The sequence below is a fragment of the Quercus robur genome, chromosome 10, assembly GCF_932294415.1.
Source record: "Quercus robur chromosome 10, dhQueRobu3.1, whole genome shotgun sequence".
In the NCBI taxonomy this organism is placed as follows: Eukaryota; Viridiplantae; Streptophyta; class Magnoliopsida; order Fagales; family Fagaceae; genus Quercus; species Quercus robur.
In genome coordinates this window covers 43,640,819-43,668,484 of record NC_065543.1, presented here as the reverse complement: position 1 = coordinate 43,668,484, position 27,666 = coordinate 43,640,819, and the positions used below count along the sequence as shown (strand labels likewise).

Below are 27,666 nucleotides of genomic sequence, written 5' to 3'. Positions count from 1 at the left end.
TCCATCAGTGACAATATGGCATTGTTTTTTTTTTTTTTTTTTTTTTTTTTTTCAAAAAAAACGCAAGTGGCAAGACAGTGACTAACCCCCATACGGCGTTTTTTTTTTTTTTTTTTCAAAAAATGCAAGTGGCAAGATACTATAGTTATAGACAAGACCACTCAATGATGAGACTATTCCTCCTGACACATTTTTTGACTGAGAAAGGTAGCCTCACACACGTTAACTTCTTTTTTAATTCAATATATATATATATATATATATTTTTTTTTTTTTTGTTGTTGTTGTTGATAAGAACGTTAGGCCTGTTCTTAGAACGTTATGATATTTATATACATATATATAAAATATGCTCGAGTCAGTTCAGTCTTCATCAGTGTGCACATCTCAGCGCCGATGGCCGCACCAATCCGACGTCAATATTGAAGATCTACCGCCGACCACCGTGTTGAAAACCTTCGGCGGAGCCCTAAGCAGGGCAGAGCGGGTGGGGTGGTGCGGTCAAATCGGTTCTATTGGTGCTAGTATATCCATGAACAGGCCTAACTATCAAGCCTCTTTGGCCCTTCAACAGCTACTCCTCTCTTCAACTTGTTCCCCCTGTGCCTTGTTTTGGCGCTTATTAGTCTCTGATTTGAACATGTTTTAAAACAATTATGTAAATTTCACTAAATCCTAGTCTCCATTTTGCTATTTCCGTTAGCCAGTTTTCAACTGTTGGAAATATATTGTTTTGCTTTTCTTGTGATACCATTATTGTTTACGAAATTTGCCGAACCACCAAACGTACCTTACTAGCCTTCATGGCGATGGCTCTCTCTTCTCATGTCAGTTGAAAATCTTAAGGAGCATTTGGAAGGAGCAAACCACTTCCCACGTATTTCAACTTTGAACCATAAATGCACAATTTATGAAGCCAAAGAATACCTTGTTATTTGCTATTTCCTTCATCTTTTAAATACAAGACAGAACAGGAAGGCCCCTAAAACCTTATACCAGATAATCCTATTTAACAAGAACAAGAGTACAAAGAAATAATGATTACAAAAATGATTTCTTTAATCTCTCCCTCACCTAAACACCAACACACCTCATGTAAGACACATTCTACCAAACACACACACACACAAGAGGAAACAAGAAGAATTGCCAGTGGATGGTACGTTATGAACTTATGATGATTATAAAAAGTAGTCTGGAGTACGGCGTGTGCTGTCAGGTTCAACCTGACGAGGTGCCGGGTCAAATTGAAGGAAATTTTGATCCATATTCTCTCCAATTTCGAGAATTGCAGCCATATTTCCACACCGATAGCAGTAGTTTGGAGCACTAAACACTGTAACCACATTCTTCTCCTAAAAAGGAAACAAAGAAAATACATAATGATTAACCTCCAGAAAAACCAATTTCAAATATGATTCTGCTTTCCTTTCACAAACCTGGCACCAATTATATCCTTCCATAACAAGCTGGTGAGCTCGGGAAATAAGAGTGAGCCCATTATTGTGGTTAAACTGTGCAGCGATATCTTGTCCAAATGTGTACCCTGCACCCCGAGGAGATATTCCCCACCCACATCGGTCATCTGGGTCAGACCACAAGAGATCGCACATTGGACCCTCATGCGGAACCTACTCCCAAACAAACATTAAAAATATATTATATTATATTATATATACAATTGAGAATATTAGATAAACAAGGGAGTAGGAATACTAAATTTTTTGTTTAATGGAAGGCTCACAGTGACCCAGAGGAAAGTGATGTATCATTGGAATCTGTTCAACTAAACTTTTTTTTTTTTTAAATATTTGTTCAAGTCAACTTTTGCCTGTGGCAACCCTCCAAGTTGATATACTTAATCTTCTTATAATGTAAAAAGGAGGAATTTTAAGTATCAAAATATCTTTAAAACTATTTTATTTCTAATAGAGGTAAGAGGCTACAATGCAAATTAGATTACAAATTGCATGTAAATTACAGTTGAGGCTGTTGTGAATACATCAAGCCATTGTACACTTATGCTCTTCTACAGATAATTTGTGGTAACAACTGGTAACAACAATGTGATAAGACATTCACTTGTAGTCAGAATCCAAAACAGAGTCATGAGGAATAAAAATCAACATTTAATATTATGTTGTGGTAACACTTTGAACTATGAGATGGAAAACTGTAATTGTACCTCTTGTATCCGGTCCAGAGCACGGATGTTATCTAATGTATCTAATGAGGGGGACAGGCCACCATGCAAGCAGAAGATCTGCAAACACAAAAACAAATAAAAATGAATAAAATTAGGATAAAGCAAGCTTGTTAAATGAGATCATCTGAGGAAAATCAGGATAAGATTGCATTATAAAGTTCAAACCTGACTTTCAATTAAGGCTGTGAGTGGCAGATAATCAAAAAGGTCAGTGAAATATTTCCAGACATTAGCATTTCCATATTTTCTCAAGCACTCATCATAAAAACCATACCTGGGAAAAAGAAACCACCAAGTTATTGATGTAAAAACAGAATATGGCATTATGAAATTATTAACCAAGAGTCCTGAACACCTGTATGCTTCAATTTCATATTAAATTAGCAATTTAAACAACTTTGACTTGCACTCTGATCTCTTTGTTTCTCTTCTCCATTTTTTTGGTGTTTTTTTTTTTTTTTTTTTTTTTTTTTTTGAAAAAATAAATGGCTTACATTTTGTTAAAAAACCAAGTTGAAAAAAACAATCTACCACATGTATAATAGCTCTCTATGGGATGTAATTAATTCTTTATTTATGCTTTAGGGTTAAAATTTTGGAAGTAGCTCTGTAAGCCAAATATGTAAATATTTAAAATGATCTTAAAAGTTTACTTACTGCGTCACTAATTCCCTAAAATAAATTATCAAATATGAGTTGGATTACTATTGCTTAATCTGAGTACATCTTGGGTGCAGATTATGCAGTTGTATGAAAAAGATTGCCTACAGTGACAAAACTTAAACATAGTAGGTCACAGTTCCTGAAACATAAACGAGGAAACTTTTGGGTTGTACATGGCTGCATGTTGGCATTCACAAGCATGCAGATACAATGTTTTTACAGACAATTTCTATGCACTTTTTTAGAGTGAGAAAACTTGAAAAGAATAAGTTCTCACACTTGAGTTATTTGTCGACTCTCATGATTTCCTCTAAGAATAGTAATTCTATCCCTATAACGTACTTTCAGAGCCACTAGAAGCGAGACAGTCTCCACTGAGTAGTATCCTCGATCTGCAAACATTGAAGAAAATTGTAAAATACTAACAATATTTTTTTGATCAGTAAAAACATGAAGTAAATAAAATTCTAACAATATTGTATATCTAAATTTCAAAAAGAGATGCATAAACATAAATGGTCAACTAAAGTACATTTAGACAGTCAACTTGGCCTTTTCAGAGTGCAAAATGTCTTGTTCTAGTTGCAACCAAATAGTCAAATAGAAATTTTGCAGCTGCAAGTAACCTAAGGCTTCGACAGTGGCATGTTGAGTCAGGCTTATTTTAATAAACTGGCCTTGGGTTGGAAAAAAAAAAAAAAAAAACACAAACACACAATTTCTATCAGGGTTATATGTTGGTATGAGGCCCAGATGCAAGTCTACTGTCCTCAAAAAACTTTTCTAATCTCTCCAATGACAGATCTATCTTGCTCTAATTCTATCACTCTTGTTCCTCCTTTTTTTTAATGGCATGTAACCTCACCAAGGCAGGGTCCTTTGGACTTATCTTTTTCCTCCTGAATTCATCAAACAGGTCAAATTCAACAACATACACAAAATAACTTCATCTTTGAGATTTTTCCTCCCCAGTTTTGTTGGCACTGTGCATTCTTCAATATGGTAAGTGCTACTACTAAGATGTCCGTAGTCTGTATATAGCAAAACCTAAATACTCATATATAGTCATTCATTGCCAACTATGTATGAAAGTCTACAAATGAAATGCCTTCTCTCCATTATCAACTAACTTTCATATACTGACATTCTAGCTAGAAACTCTCATTCCCCCAAAAGTAAACAGCATTAAATCCCAAATAATCAAATCTTGTTTTACCCTAAACTCACTCCAGTCCACATCACTCCAACATAAACATCAAAAACACATTCTTATCCCTTGCACATCCCCCCACCAATGACCAATCGTTTCACCCAAACACAATCTCCACCTATTAGCAACCTAAGAACCACAAACACTCCAAAATCCTGACATACCTGACAGACACTCCTGCATGCATGGCCTCAATGCGTTGGGAGGTAAAAAAAAAGTGAAATTTTTATTCAAAAATTCCTAGAAATAAACATAAAATATACCCTAAGAAGAAGGGGAGTTTGATATTCACTCTTTCTATAATGCTTTGTGGGGGCCTAACGCTGCAACTTTCCCTTGGAAAAGTATTTGGGGTGTGAAGGCAGCATGGGGGAAGATACTCACTTGTGACAATCTTAGGGAGTGATATTATACTATAGTGTTTGATGCTACACGTGTCGATGTAGTGGGAAGGCGATGAATCACCTTTTGCTTCATTGCAAGGAGGCTTATCAGTTGTGAAGCTTTGTTATTCAATCTTTTGGGATCTGCAGGATCTTATCAGAGAGGGTGATTGATCCTATACTTGGTTGGAGGAACCGGATGAATAAACATTCATCAAATATTTGGAATCGGGTTCCTTTAAGTTTGATGTGGATCGTATGGCGAGAACGAAACAGGTGTACATTTGAGGAATTGGGTTCTTAGGCGTTTTGTTTGATAGATTCTATTCCATTGCTTCTATAGAGTCTCTATCTTCCTTTAATAAAATTATTCTTACTTATACAAAAAGTCACATTAACTGTCCTATCACCACCATTTCGCGTCCTAATTTTTCAAGAATTGACGTGTCCCAGCATCAATGCCTATGCTTTCTTAACCACAATGTCACAAAACACCGCCATAAATTCAAATCCTATCATTCGCAACACATTTCTTCACATCAAATTGCCACATTCTTGTTTCAAAGCTTTATTCTACACACCCCCACACGCTCTATATATATATGTATATAACTAAGCTAATCCAAAAACGAAATGGCAAAACAGTAAATACAGACCTACATAGTCGCCCATGAATAGATAATTGGTATCAGGAGCATTGCCGCCGATCCGAAAGAGCTCGAGGAGGTCGTAGAACTGGCCGTGGATATCGCCGCACACGGTGACGGGACACTTCACCGGCTGTACGTTCCATTCCTCCATTAAAATCGACCTCGCTTGCTCGCACAGTGCTTTCACCTCTGCTTCTGGCAGAGGCTTGCACTCCATTAACTGCTCGATCTGTCGCTCCAGATCGGACTGCGACGCTGCCATGGTTTTCGCTGAGCGGGTTTCGTGTTTCTGATGATTTCGATTGTGTGGTGAACGAGTTCAGCTCAGCTCAGGTCATGGTCGCCGAGTTAGGGTTTGATTGGGCAATGAGGAGAGAGAAAAAGAGAGAGAGAGAGAAATGTGAACACTGTTTTTCAGAATTGGGGATTTTTTGGAGGGGTCCCTGGTTTTATGTGTATTTATGTTATTGGTACCAACGATTCAACTATCAATATTTGGAGAGGTTTTTTTAATACAAATATGCCCTTGCCAAATTGCGAAGGAAACACCTTGTTTTTTATTGGATAGTGGGGACTGTCAGAGAAGGATAAGGGAGATACAGAATTTGGAAATATCAAAATGCAAACCGGGCATTCACGTCGATCCGTTTAAATTTTGTGTCTATTTTATATGAAAAAATTAACTTTTTTTATTTTATACATTCACTTTTACAACTTATATCAGTTTATTTATTCTATACATTTATTCAATAAAATATTCATTCTTTTACTATTTTTTATTATTTTCTTCACATTCCTCTCACTCACTGCCTATCTCTCTCTCACAGACCAACCGCCATCACCAAGCAACCAACCTCCACCATCATCAACTCATCCAGCCAAACATCATCAACTCACTCGGCCATATCGACCCACATACTCGAAACTCCATTCAACCCAAAAGAAAGCCAAATCAACCAAAATACTGGAAATCCCATTCAACCCAAACGAAAGCCAAATCAACCCCATTCAACCCGAAACCCACTGATCAAACAACTAGAAATAAAGGAAAGCAATCAAATCTGTGGAGAGATCAGTGATCGGTGGTAGTGGCGGCGAGAGATTGGTTCGTTGTTCTAATCTGATGGAGAAAACGAAAGAGGGTGAAAGACAATTAGATCGAAGTTGGTCAGCTTGATTGGAGGGTATGATGAAGCATCTTCGCTCATGGCGGCAAGTGTGATGGACTTGACCAACGGCAGTGGAGGGTTTGATGATCGGTGGCAGTGGAAGCATGGTTTGACCGGCGGTAGTGGTGAAAGTGAGAGCAAATGAGGAAAAGGGGGAGTGAGGTGAGGTGAGAGCAAAGACAAGGAGAGAGTCAAGTGAGAGTGAGAGCAGAGACAAGAGAGAGAAAAAACTATTAAAAAATTAAATACACATGTTACAGTGCTCGTGTAAATTTACACAGGTACTGTAGCTCGTTGAAAAATTTAAAAGACTTTACACGTTTTTAAATGGACTGATGTGGGTGTTTTTTGGTTCAAAATGTGTAAAAGTTATACTTTTTTCTATTTTTGAAGACTATAAACGGATTGATGTGGATGCTCAATGTTTTTAGTCTTAGTATTAGAAACATAGTTATTAAACTGGATTGACCCGATTGGTCAGACCAGAAACTCGGTGACTCCGCATCTAGATTAATTTGGGTATTTAAATGGATTGCTGCATACGACCCAGTCAAACTCGGTGAGTTTGTGGTGACCCAAATGGGTTTATATAACTTGGTTGGGTTTGTAAAATTACATTTATAAATTCACTTTATTTGGAAAAACACTTGATTTATATTCATTGCAAATGAGTTGAACTCGAGTTAAGTTTAAGCTTGAAAAGTCGAACTCTCATGTAATATTATACTTGTAAATTAACATGTGAGTATAAGTTTAGATTAAAGTATTATAATATTTTATGCACACAAAAGGAATTTTTTTTAAAAAAAAAAAAAAAATAACAAAGTGGTCTCTATATACAATGGTGGAGGCAAGAAAATTTTGTTTGGGGATTAAGTTAATCTTATTTTATAAGTTTTTGTGTGTCTTACACTAGTTATTAACCTCATATTGAATTCATTATTTAGTAAATCCACTATTAAATTATTGTGTCCTTATACATTACAAATATGAAAGATTATTAAATAATAATCCTCTCATCTATATAATATTTAAAATTCAAGCTTCTTTAAAGGATAGACAAAACATGAATTTATGACCTAGATAATAAATAATATATTATTGAAAATTTGATGTGAAATTTAAACATGCTTATTAAAAACAAGTAAGATGTATATTCCAATAGTAAGATTTCCAAATTTTTAATCTAATAAAAATTATTAAATGATGTAACATTAATCAAGTGTAATTGTTCAAAAAAAAAAAATCAAGTGTAATTTAATCCTAATCATGTGTGTTTGTTCACACACGTGTAGAATGATTCTTTTGATTCAGAAGCAAGATGGTTCCTACAGGCAGGCATCTCTAAATGCAAGCTGCATGCTTTGCCATTACTCGAGAAGCAAAATATTTAGAGAGTCCAAGCTAGTTATATATATATATATATATATATATATATAAAGAATCAATATCAAGATGCACACTGTGGGGGGTAAAAGACTAATAGGCCCATTTCAATATTTATACTGGGCCAGGGGCCTAGACCATGGAAAAACCCCTCCTCGGCCATAGGGAAATCCTCATCAGATGCATATAGCCGAGGGTAAAAGAGGTAACAGATCACCGGTAGCGAGACTACGGATCGTTTCATAGGGTAGGGAAAGCACTAAAGTAGAGAGAGATAATAGAGAGAACGGAAGCGTCTAAGGGAAGGCTGCCTTTATTGCATTCAGTGCCCTGCGCCTGACACAGCCATACTTCTCTATCCTTACAACCACTCCCAATAACTGAAGGTAGGGGCTGATGGGACAAATACCTACCCTAGGGACCCCTGTCAGGAGGAGGAAAACAACTATAAAAATGGGAGTAAAGAGAAACGAGGAGAGGACCCCCAACACACGAGAGGCACCAGAAAAAGCTTCTCGGATCTTGCCGAGGACCAAATTTTCTCTGTTAAACTCGGCCCATGAGGAATACCTTGATGGTCGTCATTCACACACCTAAGCCCAGCTCTTTGGCCCACTCTCTACAAATTCATTATATTGGGCTCACTGGTCTAAGGTTCCGAGCATCTTGGACCTGGTTTGAGAAAACGTGTCCCTATAATTGGCGCCATCTGTGGGAAGAGCTTGGGCGTTAGCAAGTGCAACGACCAATTACGGTGGGGTCAAGCTCCTGCCACCAGGAGTCCGTCACACCAGGAGTCCATCACGAAGACCATTATGGCAGTGATACCAGCTGCACGAAAGCCTTCCTCTTATTTCCTAAAACATGTCGTTGTTGTCGTCACTCAGTCCCCACTCAGGCCCATACTTCAAAGCGTTGATAGCGTGGGAAGGGTTATTAAGTGAAACATAACCCTAGGGGCTTCTGACGTCAGATATTTACTCAAGACACTTGATAAGGGGCTAACTCTCGTGGGCCTAGTAGTCCAGTCCGTTGGATCCCCCACGGAGAGAGAAGCTGAAACAAAGCCTAGAGGCTAGACAGACCTTGCATGGACCTCGGACTCAAGCCTACGAGGAAACTAGACACTCTGAAACAAAGCCTAGAGGCTAGACAGAACCAAGACCTTGCATGGTCCTCGGACTCAAGCTTATAGGGAAACTAGACACTCTGAAACAAAGCCTAAAGGCTAGACAGAACCAAGACCTTGCATGGTTCTCAGACTCAAACCTATGGGGAAACTAGACACTCTGAAAACAAAGGCTAGAAACAAAGGCTAAGTGCTAGACAGAACCAAGGCCTTGCATGGTCCTCGGACTCAAGCCTACGAGGAAACTAGACACTCTGAAACAAAGCCTAAAGGCTAGACAGAACCAAGGCCTTGCATGGTCCTCGGACTCAAGCCTATGGGGAAACTAGACACTCTGAAACAAAGCCTAGAGGCTAGACAAAACCAAGGCCTTGCATGGTCCTCGGACTTAAGCCTCTGGGGAAACTAGACACTCTGAAAACAAAGACTAAGTGTTAGACAGAACCAAGACCTTGCATGGTCCTCGGACTCAAGCCTATGAAGAAACTAGACACTCTGAAACAAAGCCTAGAGGCTAGACAAAACCAAGGCCTTGCATGGTCCTCGGACTCAAGTCTATGGGGAAACTAAACACTCTGAAAACAAAGGCTAAGTGCTAGACAGAACCAAGGCCTTGCATGGTCCTCGGACTCAAGCCTATGGGGAAACTAGACACTCTGAAATAAAGCCTAGAGGCTAGATAGAACTAAGGCCTTGCATGATCCTCGGACTCAAGCCTATGGGGAAACTAGATACTCTGAAAACAAAGGCTAAATGCTAGACAGAACCAAGGCCTTGCATGGTCCTCGGACTCAAGCCTATGAGGAAACTAGACACTCTGAAAACAAAGGCTAAGTGCTAGACAGAACCAATGTCTTGCATGGTCCTCGGACTCAAGCCTATGAGGAAACTAGACACTCTGAAACAAAGCCTAGAGGCTAGACAGAACCAAGGCCTTGCATAGTCCTTGGACTCAAGCCTACGGGGAAACTAGACACTCTGAAACAAAGCCTAGAGGCTAGACAGAACCAAGGCCAGATAGAACCAAGGCCTTGCATGGTTCTCGGACTCAAGCCTATGGGGAAACTAGACACTCTGAAAATGAAACCTAGAGGCTAGACAGAACCAAGACCTTGCATGGTCCTCGGACTCAAGCCTATGGGGAAACTAGACACTTTGAAAACAAAGACTAAGTGCTAGACAGAACTAAGGCCTTGCATGGTCCTTGGACTCAAGCCTATGGGGAAACTAGACACTCTGAAACAAAGCCTAGAGGCTAGACAGAACCAAGGCCTTGCATGGTCCTCGAACTCAAGCCTATGGGGAAACTAGACACTCTGAAAACAAAGGCTAAGTGTTAGACAGAACCAAGGCCTTGCATGGTCCTCGAACTCAAGCCTTTGGGGAAACTAAACACTCTTAAACAAAGCCTAGAGGCTAGACAGAACCAAGGCCTTGCATGGTTCTCGGACTCAAGTCTATGGGGAAAGTAGACACTCTGAAAACAAAGGCTAAGTGCTAGACAGAACCAAGGACTTGCATGGTCCTTGGACTCAAGCCTATGAGGAAACTACACTCTGAAAACAAAGCCTAGGTGCTAGACAGAACCAAGGCACGGTCCTCGGACCATATACAACAAGTTAAAGCTACGAATATCATCGGAAACTAGAGAAAGAACCCTAATGCCGGGCGACCCTCTCGGATAGTTTATTTCAGATTACACATCCCTAGGCGGTTGCTCTGTTTGCAATACGAAACGTGCGGCTGTTATCTCGGTTAGTCCTGTATGGTTAACTTATTTAAAATCAGTACTGTTGTGCTCATCAATTTTGGTTAATAACTATATCATTGAAGTCATCGATTCTAAATACGATTCAAGAGAAAAACACCAGTGCATCCGTTCACACGATAATTATTGCAAAAAAGAAAGGATACGTAAAATGCGATAAGATCATCTTTTATTAGATAAAGAGATGGTACAATATACATAAAGGAGCTTAGCCAACCTTGAAATCATAAGCTAACTGAAAATAAAAAAAAATTATAACATAAAAATACACGGGGATGATAGACCCTTCAATTCTGCTTTAACAATGACTAGGCAAGTCTGGGCAGCACTAGTGATGGAAGAGAAGAAGAAACAGAGGCACCCGGGTGGCGCCAATGATGGAAGAGAGGAAGAAGCGGGGATGCTAAATCCTCGTACTAGCTTTGACGGCAGTCAAGCAAGTATCATATTAGCTACAATTGCGTGAGAGCGGATGATATCGGCGATGGAAAACCTCAGTGTTGTCGCACCAAAAATCTGATGCAACATCCACCTGTTTCGGATTTTGGTTGAAGGAAGAAGAGGCTCCTCCCTTGCATTGTCTAGGAGAAGGAGGGCCTTGAGCCTTTGTCTCCCTTGTCTTGACCGGGCCATTCTGAACCTCGAAGGTACCCAAGGCTTCTGAAGAGGGAGTTGTTCCTTCATCCTCATCCTAACCATGATCATTTCACTCCCAAGATCTTAGTCACTCTCATCGTAGGGACTTTGGGAACGTTTGAGGAGTTAGAAATCTAGAAACTCAGGGCTCTGCAAACAAAGATGGATTATCTCCCACCGCGCGTCTTATATAGGGGACGAATCTGGAAGCAATCAATTCGCTCTGAAACCCCAGGAAGGAATTACAAACGAGATTAATCTTGCTCGAATTCCAAAGTAATCTTCAGCCATTGAATTTATGTCACCTCGTGAAAGAGCCCTAATTAAAAGCGCGCCTCGTGTATCGAAATAACAAGAATGTGGCTGGGATATATTAAAAGAATGTTTCATAGTCAAGAACGCGCCTCGAGCAAACGAAGAGATTCTGACATTAAGGGAAGGCAAGACTTTGGAAACTGCGACAGAGGCCCATTGTCATCAAAACCCTCTGTCCGTCCGAGGAGCTAAACAATAGGATTTTGAGGGGCTATTGTTAGAGGTAAAAGACTAATAGGCCCATTTCAATATTTATACTGGGCCAGGGGCCCAGACCATGGAAAAACCCCTCCTCGGCCATAGGGAAATCCTCCTCGGATGGATATAGCCGAGAATAAAAGAGGTAACAGATCACCGGTAGCGAGACTACGGATCGTTCCATAAGGCAGGGAAAGCACTAAAGTAGAGAGAGATAACAGAGAGAACGGAAGCGTCTAAGGGAAGGCTGCCTTTATTGCATTCAGTGCCCTGCGCCTGATACAACCATACTTCTCTGTCCTTACAACCACTCCTAACAATTGAAGGTAGGGGCTGATGGGACAAGTACCTACCTTAGGGACCCCTGTCAGGAAGAGGAAAACGACTATAAAAAGGGGAGTAAAGAGAAACGAGGAGAGGACCCCTAACACACGAGAGGCACCAGAAAAAGCTCCTCGGATCTTGCCGAGGACCAAATTTTCTTTGTTAAACTCGGCCAATGAGGAATACCTTGATGGTCGTCATTCACACACCTAAGCCCAGCTCTTTGGCCCACTCTCTACAAATTCTTTGTATTGGACTCACTAGTCTAAGGTTCCGAGCATCTTGGACCTGGCCTGAGAAAACGTGTCCCTACACACACAACTATAAGATAATCGTTGTTTTTCTCAAAAAAGAAAAAAGAAGAAGAAGAAGAAGATAATCATTGTTATAATAAAATTTATTTTAAATTTACTCATATTAATCATATCTATACGATATATTTACCTAACTAACTTTTTATTCTTACATTAAAACCTTTTTATTAATATTTAAATTATTATGATAATAAATTTTATAAAGATAAACTATTTGTATATCCCTTGTACTAGAACTTTTTTTCTTTCTAATCAGACCTTAACCCTATAACATTTTATTATTGTTTTTCTCATTTTCTAGTATTTGGGCATTCGTTACCATTTTTTTGTTCCTTTGTTTGTTTCGCTGGAAAACATTGTGTAAAGATAGTTTTCCATATTTTCTAGTGTAAAGTTGTAATTTACAAATATGTATTCTGTTGGCTTTTATTCCGTGTCAAATCTGATTGTAATTTTATTCAATCTTTTGTACCCTGTATTTATTGTAAGATTTGTTTGTAAGGGTTGTGTGATAGAGAGAGAGTGTGTGTGAATACTCAAGCAATTAAAGCCAGAAGATTTCTCGCGGGTAGCTCGCGACTAAGCATCCCGCGAAGTGAAGCATGTGCCTTGCACATGACTAGAATGCGAAGAGTCAGTACAGATGGAGACAGCTATGTTTCGCAAGTATCTCATGGGTAAGGCCTTCCCGCGAGACACCCACGAAACATTCTGTTCTGCTAAACTGTACTATCTGATACACATTTTTTGTACCCACACTATATATATCCACATTACCCACAAATGTTGAAGAGTGATTCTAAGAGAAAACCCTAGCCAAACACCTTGAGAGTTAGAGATTACCATACCCATATATCTCTACACATAAGCTTGCGGATTTCCTCAACTCTTATCTCTCCATTTCCATACCATTGAGAGGTTGATAGTCCAAACACTTACCACACCCTTTTTGAGTGTCAAGTGAGGTTTTGGTACTATTAGGAAGTATTGGAAGAAGCCAAGAATGGCAGATGCAATATGGAGCTTGTTGCGGGATTCGGAGAACTAGACAAGATACAGTTCCGAGAAGTCTTGTTGGAGTAAGAGCTTGAAGGGCTTAGGTATAGTAGGTAGATTAGGCTTGGAAGGTCTCTTGCTAACCCATGTATCCCAACTGATTTTCTAGTGGATCGATTACTGCTTGGAGGGTGGCGGAGAGATTTTTCGCCGAGTTTTTCGGTTTCCTCTTCGATAATACATCGGCATGTTATCTGTGTTTGCTTTCTTCTTCCCTACTCTTTTGCATTTCATTTTATTGCTGTGATTATATGAATATGTGTTAGAGTAGCTTGTTTGTTTATCCATTCGCATTTACAATATTCCACACTTAGAATTAAGTAAGTTTAAAATCTATCGAGCTGTAACTTTTATTTAGGGGTTTAAACAGCTCTTGTGTTTTTGACACATTTTCAAGCTTTCATCTAGTATTTGGTAACATCAGAGAAAATGAGTCAAAAAAAAAAAAAACCATGTTTAGTGAACATGAAAAGTATGACTTATTATTGGAGATTATTTTCTACTAATATTTTTTGAAAAACTTTATTTTACAGCAAGTTAAATAAGGGAAGTTTGGAAATTATTTTTCAACTCATTTAAATTTGTTATCAAATATAGGAAAATGAGATAATTTTATAGTAAATATTTTTTGAAAAATGACTTTTATTTTTATTTTTATTTTTTTCTAAAAAACATCATTGCTAAAACAAACAAAACATTACTATGTTTAACTAACAAACAAACATTTGGGCTTTGTTTTCAGTTTATTATGTGTAACTAAGAATTTTATAACTTAACTATCATTTCTTATCTATATATATATATATATAAAACCGAAGCCTTTGCTGGCATCACAATTTTCCACGTCAGCACAATATTTAAAAAACAATTTTTCATGTCAGCACAATATTTAAAAAAACACAATATTTAAAAAATAAAAAATAAATAAAAATTATAACTCCTCAAAACTCTAGCAACCTTACCCCTCTCTCAAGTTAAGAAATATAAAGCCACGGTTTCTGCAAACTCTCTCTTTCTCCAGACGTAGGAAGCCCTAAAGCATTCAAGATCTACAAAACCCTAGCAACCTTACCCCTCTCTCAAGTTAAGAAATATAAAGCCACGGTTTCTGCAAACTCTCTCTCTCCAGACGTAGGAAGCCCTAAAGCATTCAAGATCTACAACGCACGGTATAGATTTTAGCTTATAAAATTCAGCTTTTGTAAGGTTAGTTTTGTTTATATATTAATTAATACATAGTACTTTGTTCACCATTGAATACTCATATAATCAATTTCCAATTCAGTGTTCAAGAATTAAACCAAAATTCTAACTGCGCTATCATAAAATATTATTATTAGTATGAATTTTATGGAGTTGCGGTGTTCAAGAATTAAACCAAAATTCTTTTAAATTATCTATAATATTTTGTCCTCTGAAAATTTTATCTCTTTGATTTTAGTATATTGTGTTTCTTAAGTTATAGAGAGATTTTCTTTGGGTTTCTGCAAACTCTCTCTCTCTCTGCAGATGTAGGAAGCCCTAAACGCACGGTATAGCATTCAAGATCTACAACTCACGGTATAGATTTTAGCTTATAAAGTTCACCTTTTGTAAGGTTAGTTTGTTTATATATTTAGTCCTTACGTTTAGGTTTAGGTTTTAAGAGATTTATATATTACTACTATGTGGTTGAATTTCCCGTGACATCAGTTTTATATTTTTAACCAAATACATCAAGAAAGCAAGAGAATGCGCATAAATATTTAGTCCTTACGTTTAGGTTTAGGTTTAGGTTTTAAGAGATTTATATATTACTATTATGTGGCTGAATTTCCCGTGACATCAGTTTTATGTTTTTTTTTTTTTTTTTTTTTTAAATTTGTTTTATGTAAGGTTAGTTTGTTTATATCAGTTCTTTATCTCAAAGATAAGGCTTTTATTTCTACCGCAAGAACTATTTAGGTATGTATCCCTTACAAGTACACATGAACTTAAATTGTCTTTTAATATATGCATTCTTTATTATTTTCTAATAGTTTTCCCGTGTATCGCACGGGTTAGCGACTAGTGTTTTTTAAGAAGATAGATTTCAAATTCATTGCTTTTCAATAAAAAGGATTTCAAATTCATTGTTTTTCCATTGTAATAATCAAATTAATATTAAAAAAAAAGAAAAAAGAAAAAAAGTTCGCACTGTAATTTTTAAGAACAAAATTGTCAAATTGCAAAATAAAATAGAATTAAAAAGGCACGACAGCAGAGAGAGAAGGAGCCTCATGAGGCCAACTGGGCTGAGTCGAAAACTGAAACAACTTGTAGTATCGATGACCCAACCGTGCAATTTTGTCACAACAACAACAAACCCACTCTTACTCTCTCGCCCAACCTCGCACGCACCACGCTACAGTCACAGTTTGAGCTTCACGACAATGATGACCAACAACAACAATGAAGAACAAGATCATCTAAACGCTTTGTTCAAGCAAAAACAGCTTCTCCGATCAAGGGTCCGCAAGGACCTCAAGAACATGGACCCAACTCTCAGATCCCAAGAAGGTAACTTTTAACTCGTACTAATACGCCAAATCATTTTGCATTAATTTTTTTACTACTGGGTCTATCTAGAATTATCAGATTGATGCATCTTTGTTATTGAAAAATTTTCACTTGGTGTTGTTGATTTTTGTTTTCAGACAATGCAATCCAGAGCATTGTTTTGGAATCTCCTTGGTTTAAATCTAGTCAGAGATTGTGTGCCTATATAAGTTGCTCTTCTTTACGAGAAGTTGACACATCAAAATTGTTATCAGAAATCCTGCAAAACCCAGCTCAAGGTTTGTGTTTGCTTGCTGTCTCGTACGTTTTAGTTTTGCCATCTGACATTCAAATTCTATGTGAATGTGATTGTAAAATGGAATCTGTAGAAAAATATTACTCCTAAAACTTGTTTGTAGGATTGATCTTGAGCTTGATTTGGACTTGTGCTTGGCTTGATGGCTTGACTAATGAAGCTAGCTGAGGCAAGTCAAGTTCAAGCTACTTGTAACAAGCCCAAAATCAAACATTATAAGTGAGCTCAAGACGAGCTTGAATGCCTTGTTAGTCTTGCCAAGACATGTTCAATCATTCAATACTTGGCTTGATCACAACCCTATCTCAATTGAGAGAGTTTATGAGCAGGGGGATCATACTGGGAATGAATGATTCTCATACAAATCTATGCAAAAGGATTAAAGTATATTTTTATTTTCTTTACTGGAATATTACACATGCATCCAATTGGTCTTGAATTAACTACCCCACCTCCACCTTGGTCTTAGAAGGGAAGGAAGTGCCCCCCAGTGGGTTACTTTAAATTGTTTGTAAACTGAAAAATGTAGCAGGAATGACTGCTAGGTTCTTCCTCACAAGAGATTCTTTAGAGAGATAATCATTGGAAAGAATGCTCCTAGTTTTTTTATATGAACATGTTGTAATTGTTTGAGAAAAACATATACATATGATTGTCGAGCAGATAGTTCCTAAGATGGTCTTATTTAACTATTTCATGTAATAACTAATAACCATCTCTTCCTCTGTGCTGTAGAGCAAAAGTTTATGACACTTTTTTTTTTTTTGTGTGTGTGTGTTTGGATGAGCTTATTTTTATCAACTTATTTTGTTTATTTAGTGGTTGTATGATACATGCATTTTCATTGAATTTATCTCTTTAATAAAAGCTATCTTGACTTCTTGTCACACTTTCTGAAGGTATTGACATTTTATTTTGACTCAGATGATAATACAAAGATGGGAAAAACGCTTTATGTTCCACGTGTGGAGGACAAGAATAGTCACATGCGCATGCTGAACATCTCAAGTATTGATGATCTTATTGCAAATTCAATGAACATTTTAGAACCAGCTTCAGTGGATGGTGATGGAAATGAACGTAAAAATGGTAATTAAAAAATTGTACTAGTTATATGTTGTGACGATTCTCTCTATCTCCAATGACCAGCAGGCTGCTCACACTATGAATAATTTATAAGTTGTAGTCATTTTCTGCTTATTTAATTACAAATTTCACATGATGAGGAGTGAGAATTAAGTTTAGGCATCAGAATGATGACATAAGTTGTCATCTTGTAACTTATCAGTGCCCAAGATAAACTAGCAGGTGAAGAAGAAATGTGATTAGCCTTTGAAAAATGATATGGTTGAACTTGTCTATGTTGTGCTTCAAGATATGCTCAGATACAAAAACATTTGTTTTTTTATGTTGGGGAGGACCAGGGTGCTACTTAGGAGCTTCTGCTTTTCTGGAACTCATGACACAACTCCCATGCTCCTTTCACTTTGTGCACTTTAACCTTCTTGCAAGTGAATGTCTCCATTTATTTTCTTCTGGTTCATATTTTCTCATAGGCTTGACTTTATATTTCATAATTGCATGGTTTGCACATAAATTAACACTTATGATAAAGGATCACTTTTGATGCAGTTATGCAGGCAAATGAGCCAGTTGATTTGTTTCTCTTACCTGGTAAAACTTTATCCCAATTTTCTCAATTACCTGCAGAATGCTCTAAAGTTGCAGTCTTGCGGAAACCAAAATTTAAGCAATAGTAGTTAGCAATTTTTCTGCCTGCAGGACTAGCATTTGACAGATCTGGAAGGCGCCTGGGTCGTGGTGGAGGGTATGGCTACGAATCTTGGCCTATATAGAATTTCATTTAGCCTCTCATGTTGTGGGAGCTAAGTTGGTTAAAGATATCATTTACTCATTTTGATATAAAGCCTTTTTTTTAAGCTCCTAGAGTATAACTGCTAGTATAACTATTGATTTGTGAATATTATTGTAGCTCCCTAGTAATTGGTGATGATTGTATGGAAAATCCAACCCAACCCCCTAGTAGAAAAGAGAGGGGGGGGGGGGGGGGCTTTGTTGGGCTATGTGGAGCTTAGTTTGTGTTTGATCCAGATTATAACCCGAAACTATATTAAAGTGTTATGGTTTTTAATGGGAGATTTTCTAAGGCTTAGTTCATGCAGCGAAGGCTTGGGTTGATAGGCCCAAGCTGGAGTGCTTATGAAAGTTTTTGGCCCGTGTTTAGCCTATTGAGGATCCTTTGTGTGGGATATTAATACCATTGTTTTAGATTAGGGTTGGTCGTGTTGTTGAGAGAGAGAAACACTGTAATGTTGCGTCTTGTATTTTTTCCATGAAATAGTAAATCATTGTAACTTTGTAGATGTAGGCAAATTGCCGAATTATGTAAATATTGTCTTGTGTGATTGTTTTTTCTTTGGCGCATATTTTCTCTATTTTTTTTGCATCTCACAGATTTAGGAATTGGGTTATATTCCTAACAGGCTCATGTTCATCTCTAAAAATCTCAATCACTTCAACTCAAAAATGAAATTTGACCATTTATCCATATTCACTGATAATTCTTAAAGTTGTACATAGCTCATGTTGGTGTTTGATGAAAATCAATAGTTATTATGATACCTTCTTGAAGAACTACCAAGAGCTTGTGAAGGCAAGGGATTGGAAGCAACCCCTCCTTGGTATGCATGACTTCTAATAATTAATAATTGCTTATGGTCTTATAGTCAGCTTACATGTTTTTGTTAGTCTTTTGAAATGATTGGCTCTGGTTCTGCAGTTGCCCTATCCTATTCTCTGCAGATATTGGATGATGGAGTTATACCAGTCACTGCAAATGATGTTCCCGTTGATGCTCTTGTGTCCCCAGCTGGTGTGATTCCCATCAGCCCGGATGCTTTAGACAGGTATAACTACGTAAATTCCTCTTTTATTTAGATGAGTTTGGTTTTCATATCATCCAACTAGTTAAATATTTACAGGATGAAGCTTTAACATTTGACTTGGAAACCAAACCTGGTCACTTTCTTCAAATGATAGATCCTCATCCCTGCCTTTGAGTTTGGTTGTCTCATAAGCTGTCAAATGCTGTCTTGATTGCTTGAAATGCAGCGATTGTGCTATCAAAGGAATGAGGTAAAGTTATGATGTTTTTATAGTTAAGAAGCCATGTTTGATTGTCCACAACGTTTGCCCATTGAAATAGATCTCAAAAATGGTATTGGTTTTATATGACTTGTATCTTACTGATTGGGACCAGCACACTTTGAGAGATTGGAAATACTACTCAAGATTTATCATTTAAGGAAATGGTTTTATTCAATGCAATAAATATTTGTATTATGTGAAGATGTTTTTATTTCTTTTCTTTTTTAAGATAAAGTTGCATCTATATAATATATAGAAGCAGAAGTTGAGAACAAGTATGTATAGCCCTAGTACTCCTACAATTGTTCCATGGATGTGCTAACTATGCAAAATTGTGCCACTTTATAGTACTGTTAAGTTAAATAATAGATAACATCAAACCCAAAAAAAAAAAAAAAAAAAAAAAAAAAATCAGTTTATTATATGTAGGAATTGTTTTTTCTTTTTTTTCCTCTTCTCTCTCTCTCTCTCTCTCTCTCTCTATATATATATATATATATGAGAAAAGAAGAGAGTACAGCAACCCTCAACAAGTCCAAAACACCACACAACAGCAAACAAGAAAATAGGGAAAACCTAAAACACATCCCAGTCGCAAAATAACTACAACTCCTCCTACTTGGTCACAAGCTCTGGCAGGCACCCCCAAGCAGTTCACCTTCAAACAAAGATTTAGCAGTCCATTTAGCTGCTAACTCAAGTGCATCTTTGTTTCTTCCTCTTTTTGCCAACTTGAAGGACAATTGAAAATGGTTTGCCATCTTTACTTGATCCCATGTCTTCTACAACTTGAGCTATTTCCTAACATGTGCTTTTCTTTGGATGATTCACAACTTGAAACACAGTTAGAGCATCACCTTCAACAATAACATTGTAGAACCTGGTGGCAATGGCTCACTCCATAGTCCACTTAATTCCCTGAGCTTTAGCCGCTAGAGAAGAGACAAATGAGATTCTTTTTACTCAATTCAAGAATTCACCTGCATAATTCATCGCTACTATTGCAACATGTACTTTATTATCTAACAGGAAGCATCAACATTTGCTTTCCAACAAGAGTAAGGTGGCCTTTCCCACTAGACTTGTCTAGAAATTTGCTTGCAAAGTTGAGTTTAGGGGTCTTGGCTTCAAATCTCTGACAGTCCAAATGAATTTATTGAATCAAATCATCAAGATTGAGAGGCTCACTTGTTATCATCACTTTATTTCTTAATATTCATATAGTGTTTATGGTCACAGCTACAACAAGAAGATTTTGATCTTTGGAAAGCCCTCCTTCCAAACTCACCATCTGGGATACAAAATCCTTAATCAAACCAGGACTTGAGTCTACACTAACCTTGTTTATCTTTGGCCCAAAACTGATCTAAGCCACATTAATCTTACCACATCACTTTTTCCTCTTTTTGGAGAAAACAAGTGAACCTCAATTCTGTCTTTCTACCACATAGATACCATGTGCTGATGTGTCTTCTTCCTTCCCAATCTTTTCACTAATCCTGCTTTTAGGGGTAACCAGAAGCATCAACATTTTTAACCATTCATGGAATATGCTTTGCCATAAAGATTTCCAAAAGGAGGTATGAGAATTATTGAATCTGTGCCGTTTATCAGCCCAATATTATGTGGACTTGACAAAAAGGAGTCGAGATCTCTCTCTGACCAAATCATGTTGTCTTGTGTAAGGGAAGTAGGAGGAGGATTCTTGTACTCTCTAAAAAAAAAGGAGTCTCTAGCAGCCTTTAAAATTCTAGTATGAGGTAGCTCCTTTTAAATTTTTTATTTTATCGGAGGAAATAATTCCTTTTTCTTTTTCTAATGGGAAAATGAGATGAATTGGGGTCATAAAGTTGTGATAAAATTTATATACAAATATTCTACTCTTCTATTAATAATAGACTAATAGTATTATTAGAAAATTTAGCATCATTGTTTTATGGTGGGGGGAACTAAAGAGTGAAGGGGGAAGTCAATAGTAGTTAGTAGAAGCTTGAAACTTCATCTAAATGATATCATAATAGTCCTTCCTTTGCTGAGAATCTATTGCTTGAAAAATCAAAGAGGTGATTGGTAGACAATCACATCCTCAATTTTAGTGAAATTGATTCTCATGCACGAACCCATGACATATCAATTGGGCAAATAGTACTTGTCATTGCAGCAAACTCTGGCCAATTTTATTACTAATTCAGAGGGAAACAATAAATTCTATTTAGAGAGTAAAATATCAAATGAACGAGCAAAATATATTTTGATAATGATTTTACTTTATAGTGTGATGGAAAATGTATTGCGTACATTGTAGAGATTATTTTTAACAAAATATTGTTTTCATCGTTAAAATTGACATGAAGTTCAAATTGATGGGTGTTTGGTTTGAGCATCACTCATAACCCAGTTTCCATAACTCAATTGTCATAACTCGTATCTCTAACTTTACTTTTTCACTCACTCCAAAAAAATTTGTTTGGTTTCATATCTTGGATGCATATCTCATGTCTAAAACTCAAATAATGCATAAAGTGGTGGGGTCCGGTTAAAGAAGAGAATTTGCTTGAAAACAAAAAAAATAAAAAGCAAAGAGCTAGCTCCTAACAGTCACATGTTGGTTTGATTTGACAATACACAGATGTGGGCCCTACTATGAAGGAGTTATTTATAATAGTGCCATTGAAACACTTAACTCAAAATTTGAAAACATCCAAATTTTGTTTTTAGTTTCCGTAACTCAATCGGGGTCCTAATGATTGGGAGGCAAATGTGGTGGATGATTTCTTTCGATTCTTGGCATCCAATTTACCTTCAAGGATTGATGGTGATCGTTTGAAATGGAAGTTGACAAAAAACGGGGATTTTACTATCCGTTCATATCATCATAAGTTACATGGCTTTTCTTTTGTTGTTTTTTCATGGAAAGGTATTTGGAAGGTTAAGGCACTCCGACGTGTCTCTTTCTTTGTTTGGATAGCCGCATGGGATAGGATCCTCATGGGAGATAACTTATGGCTTAAGGGCTTCGACTTCGTTGACTGGTGCATTATGTGTCGTTGCTGTGGTGAGATAGTGGATCATTTGTTGTTACATTGTGGAAAGGCTTATCAGCTGTAGTGCTTTGTCTTTAGGATTTTTGGGATTTCATGGGTTCCCTCATGTATGGTGTCAGATTTTCTATTTAGTTGGTGGAATTGGTTGGGGAAGCATTCATATCTTACATTTGGAACATAGTTCCGTTGTGTTTGATGTGGTGTATTTGGAGGGAACGCAATCGGCGGACGTTTGAGAATTTGGATAGATCTGAGGACCAAATGCTTGCTCTCTTTTCTGGTTTCCTTTTTGATTGGGCTAGGGCTTGGGGACTCACATCTAGTGACGCTCTTCCTTTATTCCTTAGCTCTCTTTCTTTGAAATTAGTGTCCTTTTATGTTTTTTGCTTTTCCATCTTTTTTGTACGTTTGATATGCTGGTGCTAATTTGCATCTAGCAGTTTTTTTGAATTAACTTTTTCTTACCTATCAAATTAAAAAAAAAAAAAAAAAAAAAAACTCAAAACTCAAAATTTTGAGTTTTGAGTTATGAAAACTCAACTCCAAAATCAATCCAAATAACTTGATTTTCGGTGGAGCTCATGTTTTTTGAGTTTTGGGTGATGAAAACTGAGTTATATAACTCAGTTTTCATCAATCCAAATACCCATAACTATCAAAAGTTTTTTTTTTCCCTCAAACTATTGAAAACATTATGCTTTATGTCATTCAGTACACCCCGTTAACTTTTTATCCCATGCATCTAACAAAATGTTATCCCATGTATCTAACAAAATGCCTAGGTGGAAGTAGTACTAATAAATAAAGAGTTATTCTAAGATCATAGTTTTTATGTTATACTTTTTCTGTCACAATTCTGATGACATAACCTGTGAGTCTATGAGAGTTATGACCAATGTTGTGGCACAAATGTTGTGTTCATAGATTTCTAATAAAGAAACAAATAAAACATAACTCAATGCAATCCATAGTCTGAAAGTAAATATGGCATGTGAAGAAATTGGATTACACATGATTTGAAGAAGCAAGCAACTGCCTTCTTGGAAGTCACGACTCAGTATTGTTGATTTTTCTGGCTTGAATTCTGATGCAATGGATGCTGCTACCAAACCTTGAAATTTGGACCTTTGCGAGTCAAAATAAACAATGGATAATTGCATTGATTTGTTCAAGTGAGCTATGCAGCTCCATGCGGTATGGATTATAAGACTAATAAATGGAAAACCATAGTTGTACAGGGAAAGCTGGAAACTTTCAAAGATGACAGACCATGATGTATCTGCATGTATCAGCATAGAATTTCTTAGGAAACACACAATCGTGTAGTTTCTGCTCATTTAAAAGAGGCTCCCAGGACCATCTGGAAATTTTGTTGATATTGAATATTATAGCAACGACTAAAGTTCTCCATAAAGAGCCAAAATTTCCAAGTTTGAAGGAGTCAATGAATTGAAACTGCAAAAGTACCGGGGTCCCATTCACATCATGTTATAATAAAACCTTTTCCATTAAGTCATTGAATTATTCATTTACAGCCATCTACTCCAAGATTAGTTAAAAAGAATCTCTTTTAAATTATTTTCTTATTCATCTGACACTTGTCAAAAAAAGACAAATGTTCTAAACCATGAAAAAGCTTTAGAAAATAACTAAGATTTTCCATTTTGCTATCTCTATCAAAGCTAATTGATCCTTAACAGTTTCCAAGAAGGACACGATTTGCTAATACAAAATTTAAAAGATATTTTGACAAACATCCCGCCATCTCCAGTGGACTTTGTTGCTGCTTGTGCCACTTCCTATGTCTCTGCATCAGCAAAACTAAGAAGACTATTGGGGTTTTCACATAGAAAGAGAGTTATAAATAGAACCGTGATCTTCATTCTTCAACCAACCAAAAACTTATCTTGTACTCTCTAAAAAACAGGAGTCTCTAGCAGCCATGATGAAATCATCAAACTCACCCCTCTACCTGCTACCTTGCCTTCTAATGTTACTGCTTCTCCCGGTGCCTTCCCTATCGGCTGACCCCGATGCGTTACAGGACTTTTGTGTTGCAGATTTGAATGCATCCATATCAATCAATGGATTTCCTTGCATACCTGCCTCAAAAGTTAGTGCAAGTGATTTTTTCTTTGATCTGAGCAAAGAGGGTATCACTAACACATCAAACTTAAACTTCAACGTCACTCCTGCAAATGTCCTTTCATTTCCTGCCGTTAACACTCTTGGGATTTCCATGAACCGTGTAGACTATGGCCCTGGAGGACTTAATCCACCACACTCTCACCCTCGTGCAACTGAGATGGGTTTGGTCGTTAAAGGGAGGATACTTGTGGGGTTTGTGACAACTTCCAATGTCTATTACTCTAAGGTTTTGACTCGTGGAGAGATCTTTGTCATTCCTAGTGGACTTGTACATTTCCAAAAGAATGTTGGAAAAGGGAAAGGTATTGTCTTCACTTCTTTCAATAGTCACATGCCAGGGGTTGTGATTCTCTCAACAACTCTCTTTGGTTCACAACCCCCAATGCCTAATGAAGTATTAACTCAGGCGTTCCAAGTAGACGATGCTGTTGTCAATAGCATAAAATCTAAATTTGGTTCTTAAGCCATGGCCTTCCTGATAAGGTCCCTTTGATTTGAAGATTGTGTAATAATACTTTTGAGATTACCTGCCTCCCTTTGTTGGGCTGTGTTATTCAGGTTATCCGTGTATGTTGTTTTGATTATTGATTTATTCTTTTAAAATTTGTTTTGATTATGCCTATGTTGTTACGGTTTATTGATGAAACATTCAGATTACATTTATAATGTCATCATTGCAGCATATAAAAGACAACAAAATTCTCATCTTGATTATTAAATTTACTACTTTTAAGTAAGTTTCAAAGAATGAACTTTGCCAACAGACACACGGACAAAAATCATCTTTCACCATCATCATCCAAAAAATCTCTACTTGAAGCTAAAATTCATGAACCCAGCAACACAGAGATCAAATTTACTACTTTTAAGTAAGTTTCAAAGAATGAACTTTGCCAACAAACACACTGACAAAAATCATCTTTCACCATCACCATCCAAAAATCTCTACTTGAAGCTAAAATTCATGAACCTAGCAATACAGAGATCAAATTTACTACTTTTAAGTAAGTTTCAAAGAATGAACTTTGCCAACAGACACATGGACAAAAATCATCTTTCACCATCACCATCCAAAAATCTCTACTTGAAGCTAAAATTCATGAACCCAGAAACACAGAGATCATAGGAAATTGTAAATGAGCACGACCCATATAAACAGGAAATTGTAAATGAATTAGGAAGTAGGTAGACATTGATTGGAGTTAGAGTTGTTTTCTCTCTACATGTGCACACGCACACAAGATTGAAAGCCCAAAATACCCACATACACAGAAAAAATTGCTTCGTATATGTGAAAAAGAGATTTCTAGTAGACTTTTTTCTAAACTAAGATGTATGCAAGGCTAATCTAGATCAGTAGTGATACACAAAACAAGAGACAGAGAAGAGCAATGTACCTGTAATCAATGGTGGCGATGAGGGTTTGACGGAAGCACCAGGGAGAGTGTAGAGGGAGAGTGATGGCCGAGCAAGACTGACAGAGAGTGAGACTGATGGTAGAGTACAGGAGAGTATACAGGAGAGAGTGATGGCTGAGCAAGGGAGAGTATACAGGAGAGAGTGAACAGGTTGTGAGACGTTGGGGATTCAAATGGTTAAGGAAAACTCGATTTACAGGTTATCGGGTTATGGATGTATACACGACCATTTTTTAATTGGAAAAAAGCCACGTCTGCTTTGCCAGCGTGGTACAAACCTCATACAAAACTCGACTATATGAGCATCGAGTTTTTCAATAAATCTCGACTTCCGTATTATCGAGTTACAAAAGAGGGGCATTTTTCTAATTAGTTTGAGAAAGAGGGCAAAAGGCTAGATTTTTTGCATGAAAAGGGCATTTGCTCATTTTGTGCCGAATTTTATGGTAAATTTTTTCACCCGTGAGTTGAAGTATTGAGTTCTAAATAACACAATCGAATCTCCCTCACTGTAAAAAAAATAATACCTTGAAGAATATACCTCTGAATTCAGATACAATAATCTAAAAGTGTTCTGTATCAAACCCCGCATACATAGGTTCCAATTAGCTCAACTGGTAAACTCTTTGATAGTTGTATAAGAGATATGAGTTTTAATCCCTGCCTACATAAAAAACTGATTGATGTCTTGGTCTTATGGTTGTAATGATTCAAATTGGCTTTAATGGCTTCTCTCAAAAAAATAAGAAATAAATCATTTTATGGCATTTGTCAATTGCTCATTCTGTAACATATAACATTAGTTCGATTTTAATGACTCCAAAATTTTTCATTATTTGAATTTATTTCATTACCATTATTGAAACATGAATTTGTACCAATTAGTAACATACTCAACAATGAAAGAGAAACTTTGGAAAGCAAAATTCTCTCATTACACAGTTTGGCATGAAATTGTATGAATTAGTAACATACTATAACAATGAATAAGAATTTGTAACTAAGTTCCAGAAAGTAGAGTCTTTTGCTTACACAGCTTAAGAACTAGATCAACCTAGGACTAGGAGATTCTTTCTGTGTACTAATACAATTAACTAAAGTGTATCTAGTAAGATGATAAATAAAAATATTATGCATTTTCTACATATGATTTCATATTACAATTTTAGGACATTAAAAGAGACAAGGAAACACACTTCAGCATCAGACATGGAGAAACCTATGGCACAGTTGCCCTTTGATTATAAATGATTAAGTACTAATTCTTCTCTAATCTTCTTACACACTCAAGATTATGTTGCTCTTTCAAAACTACCACCAACCTGCATATGCAGCCATTCAGGTTGTGAGCTTTGAGCATATTCCCTCATTGCTTGTGATCCAAATATCATTCCAGAAGCATCAAATGGCTGTGCACGAATCTGAAAGACCAAATCAATTCGTTACAAAAGTCATACAGCATATAATTCTAAAAGTCTTCTTTTTGGATCTTTGATACAATTAAAAAAAAAAAGATATTCTCTTCACAAGAGGATAACATAATATTCAAAGCAAATTCTTAAGAGCCTATCCACCAAAAAACTAATAAGTAAGAAAAAACTGACAAGTATGATTTGGTCCTTCGGAATAAAATACAAGCCAACATTAC

At 36.9% G+C, this 27,666-nt stretch overlaps 3 protein-coding genes across 3 annotated transcripts; 2 read left to right on the top strand and 1 right to left on the bottom strand.

Moving 5' to 3' along the window:
* Positions 1-907: 907 nt before the first annotated feature.
* On the bottom strand, positions 908-5,554 carry LOC126702143 (serine/threonine-protein phosphatase PP2A-2 catalytic subunit-like). The gene is made up of 6 exons (XM_050400796.1): positions 5,119-5,554; positions 3,147-3,261; positions 2,372-2,480; positions 2,186-2,263; positions 1,440-1,631; positions 908-1,355 (listed from the first exon to the last, which is right to left on the bottom strand). Exons 1-6 carry the CDS (start codon positions 5,372-5,374, stop codon positions 1,182-1,184), a joined length of 924 nt encoding a protein of 307 aa, XP_050256753.1. The 5' UTR covers positions 5,375-5,554; the 3' UTR covers positions 908-1,181.
* Positions 5,555-15,636: 10,082 nt separating this feature from the next.
* Positions 15,637-19,603, top strand: LOC126702669 (5-formyltetrahydrofolate cyclo-ligase, mitochondrial-like). The gene is made up of 8 exons (XM_050401479.1): positions 15,637-15,945; positions 16,083-16,223; positions 17,165-17,329; positions 17,873-17,914; positions 18,023-18,068; positions 18,872-18,942; positions 19,041-19,167; positions 19,243-19,603. Exons 1-8 carry the CDS (start codon positions 15,666-15,668, stop codon positions 19,253-19,255), a joined length of 885 nt encoding a protein of 294 aa, XP_050257436.1. The 5' UTR covers positions 15,637-15,665; the 3' UTR covers positions 19,256-19,603.
* Positions 19,604-24,328: 4,725 nt separating this feature from the next.
* Positions 24,329-25,203, top strand: LOC126701871 (germin-like protein subfamily T member 2). The gene has a single exon (XM_050400295.1). The coding sequence runs from the start codon at positions 24,395-24,397 to the stop codon at positions 25,061-25,063; it is 669 nt and encodes a 222-aa protein (XP_050256252.1). The 5' UTR covers positions 24,329-24,394; the 3' UTR covers positions 25,064-25,203.
* Positions 25,204-27,666: the final 2,463 nt, after the last annotated feature.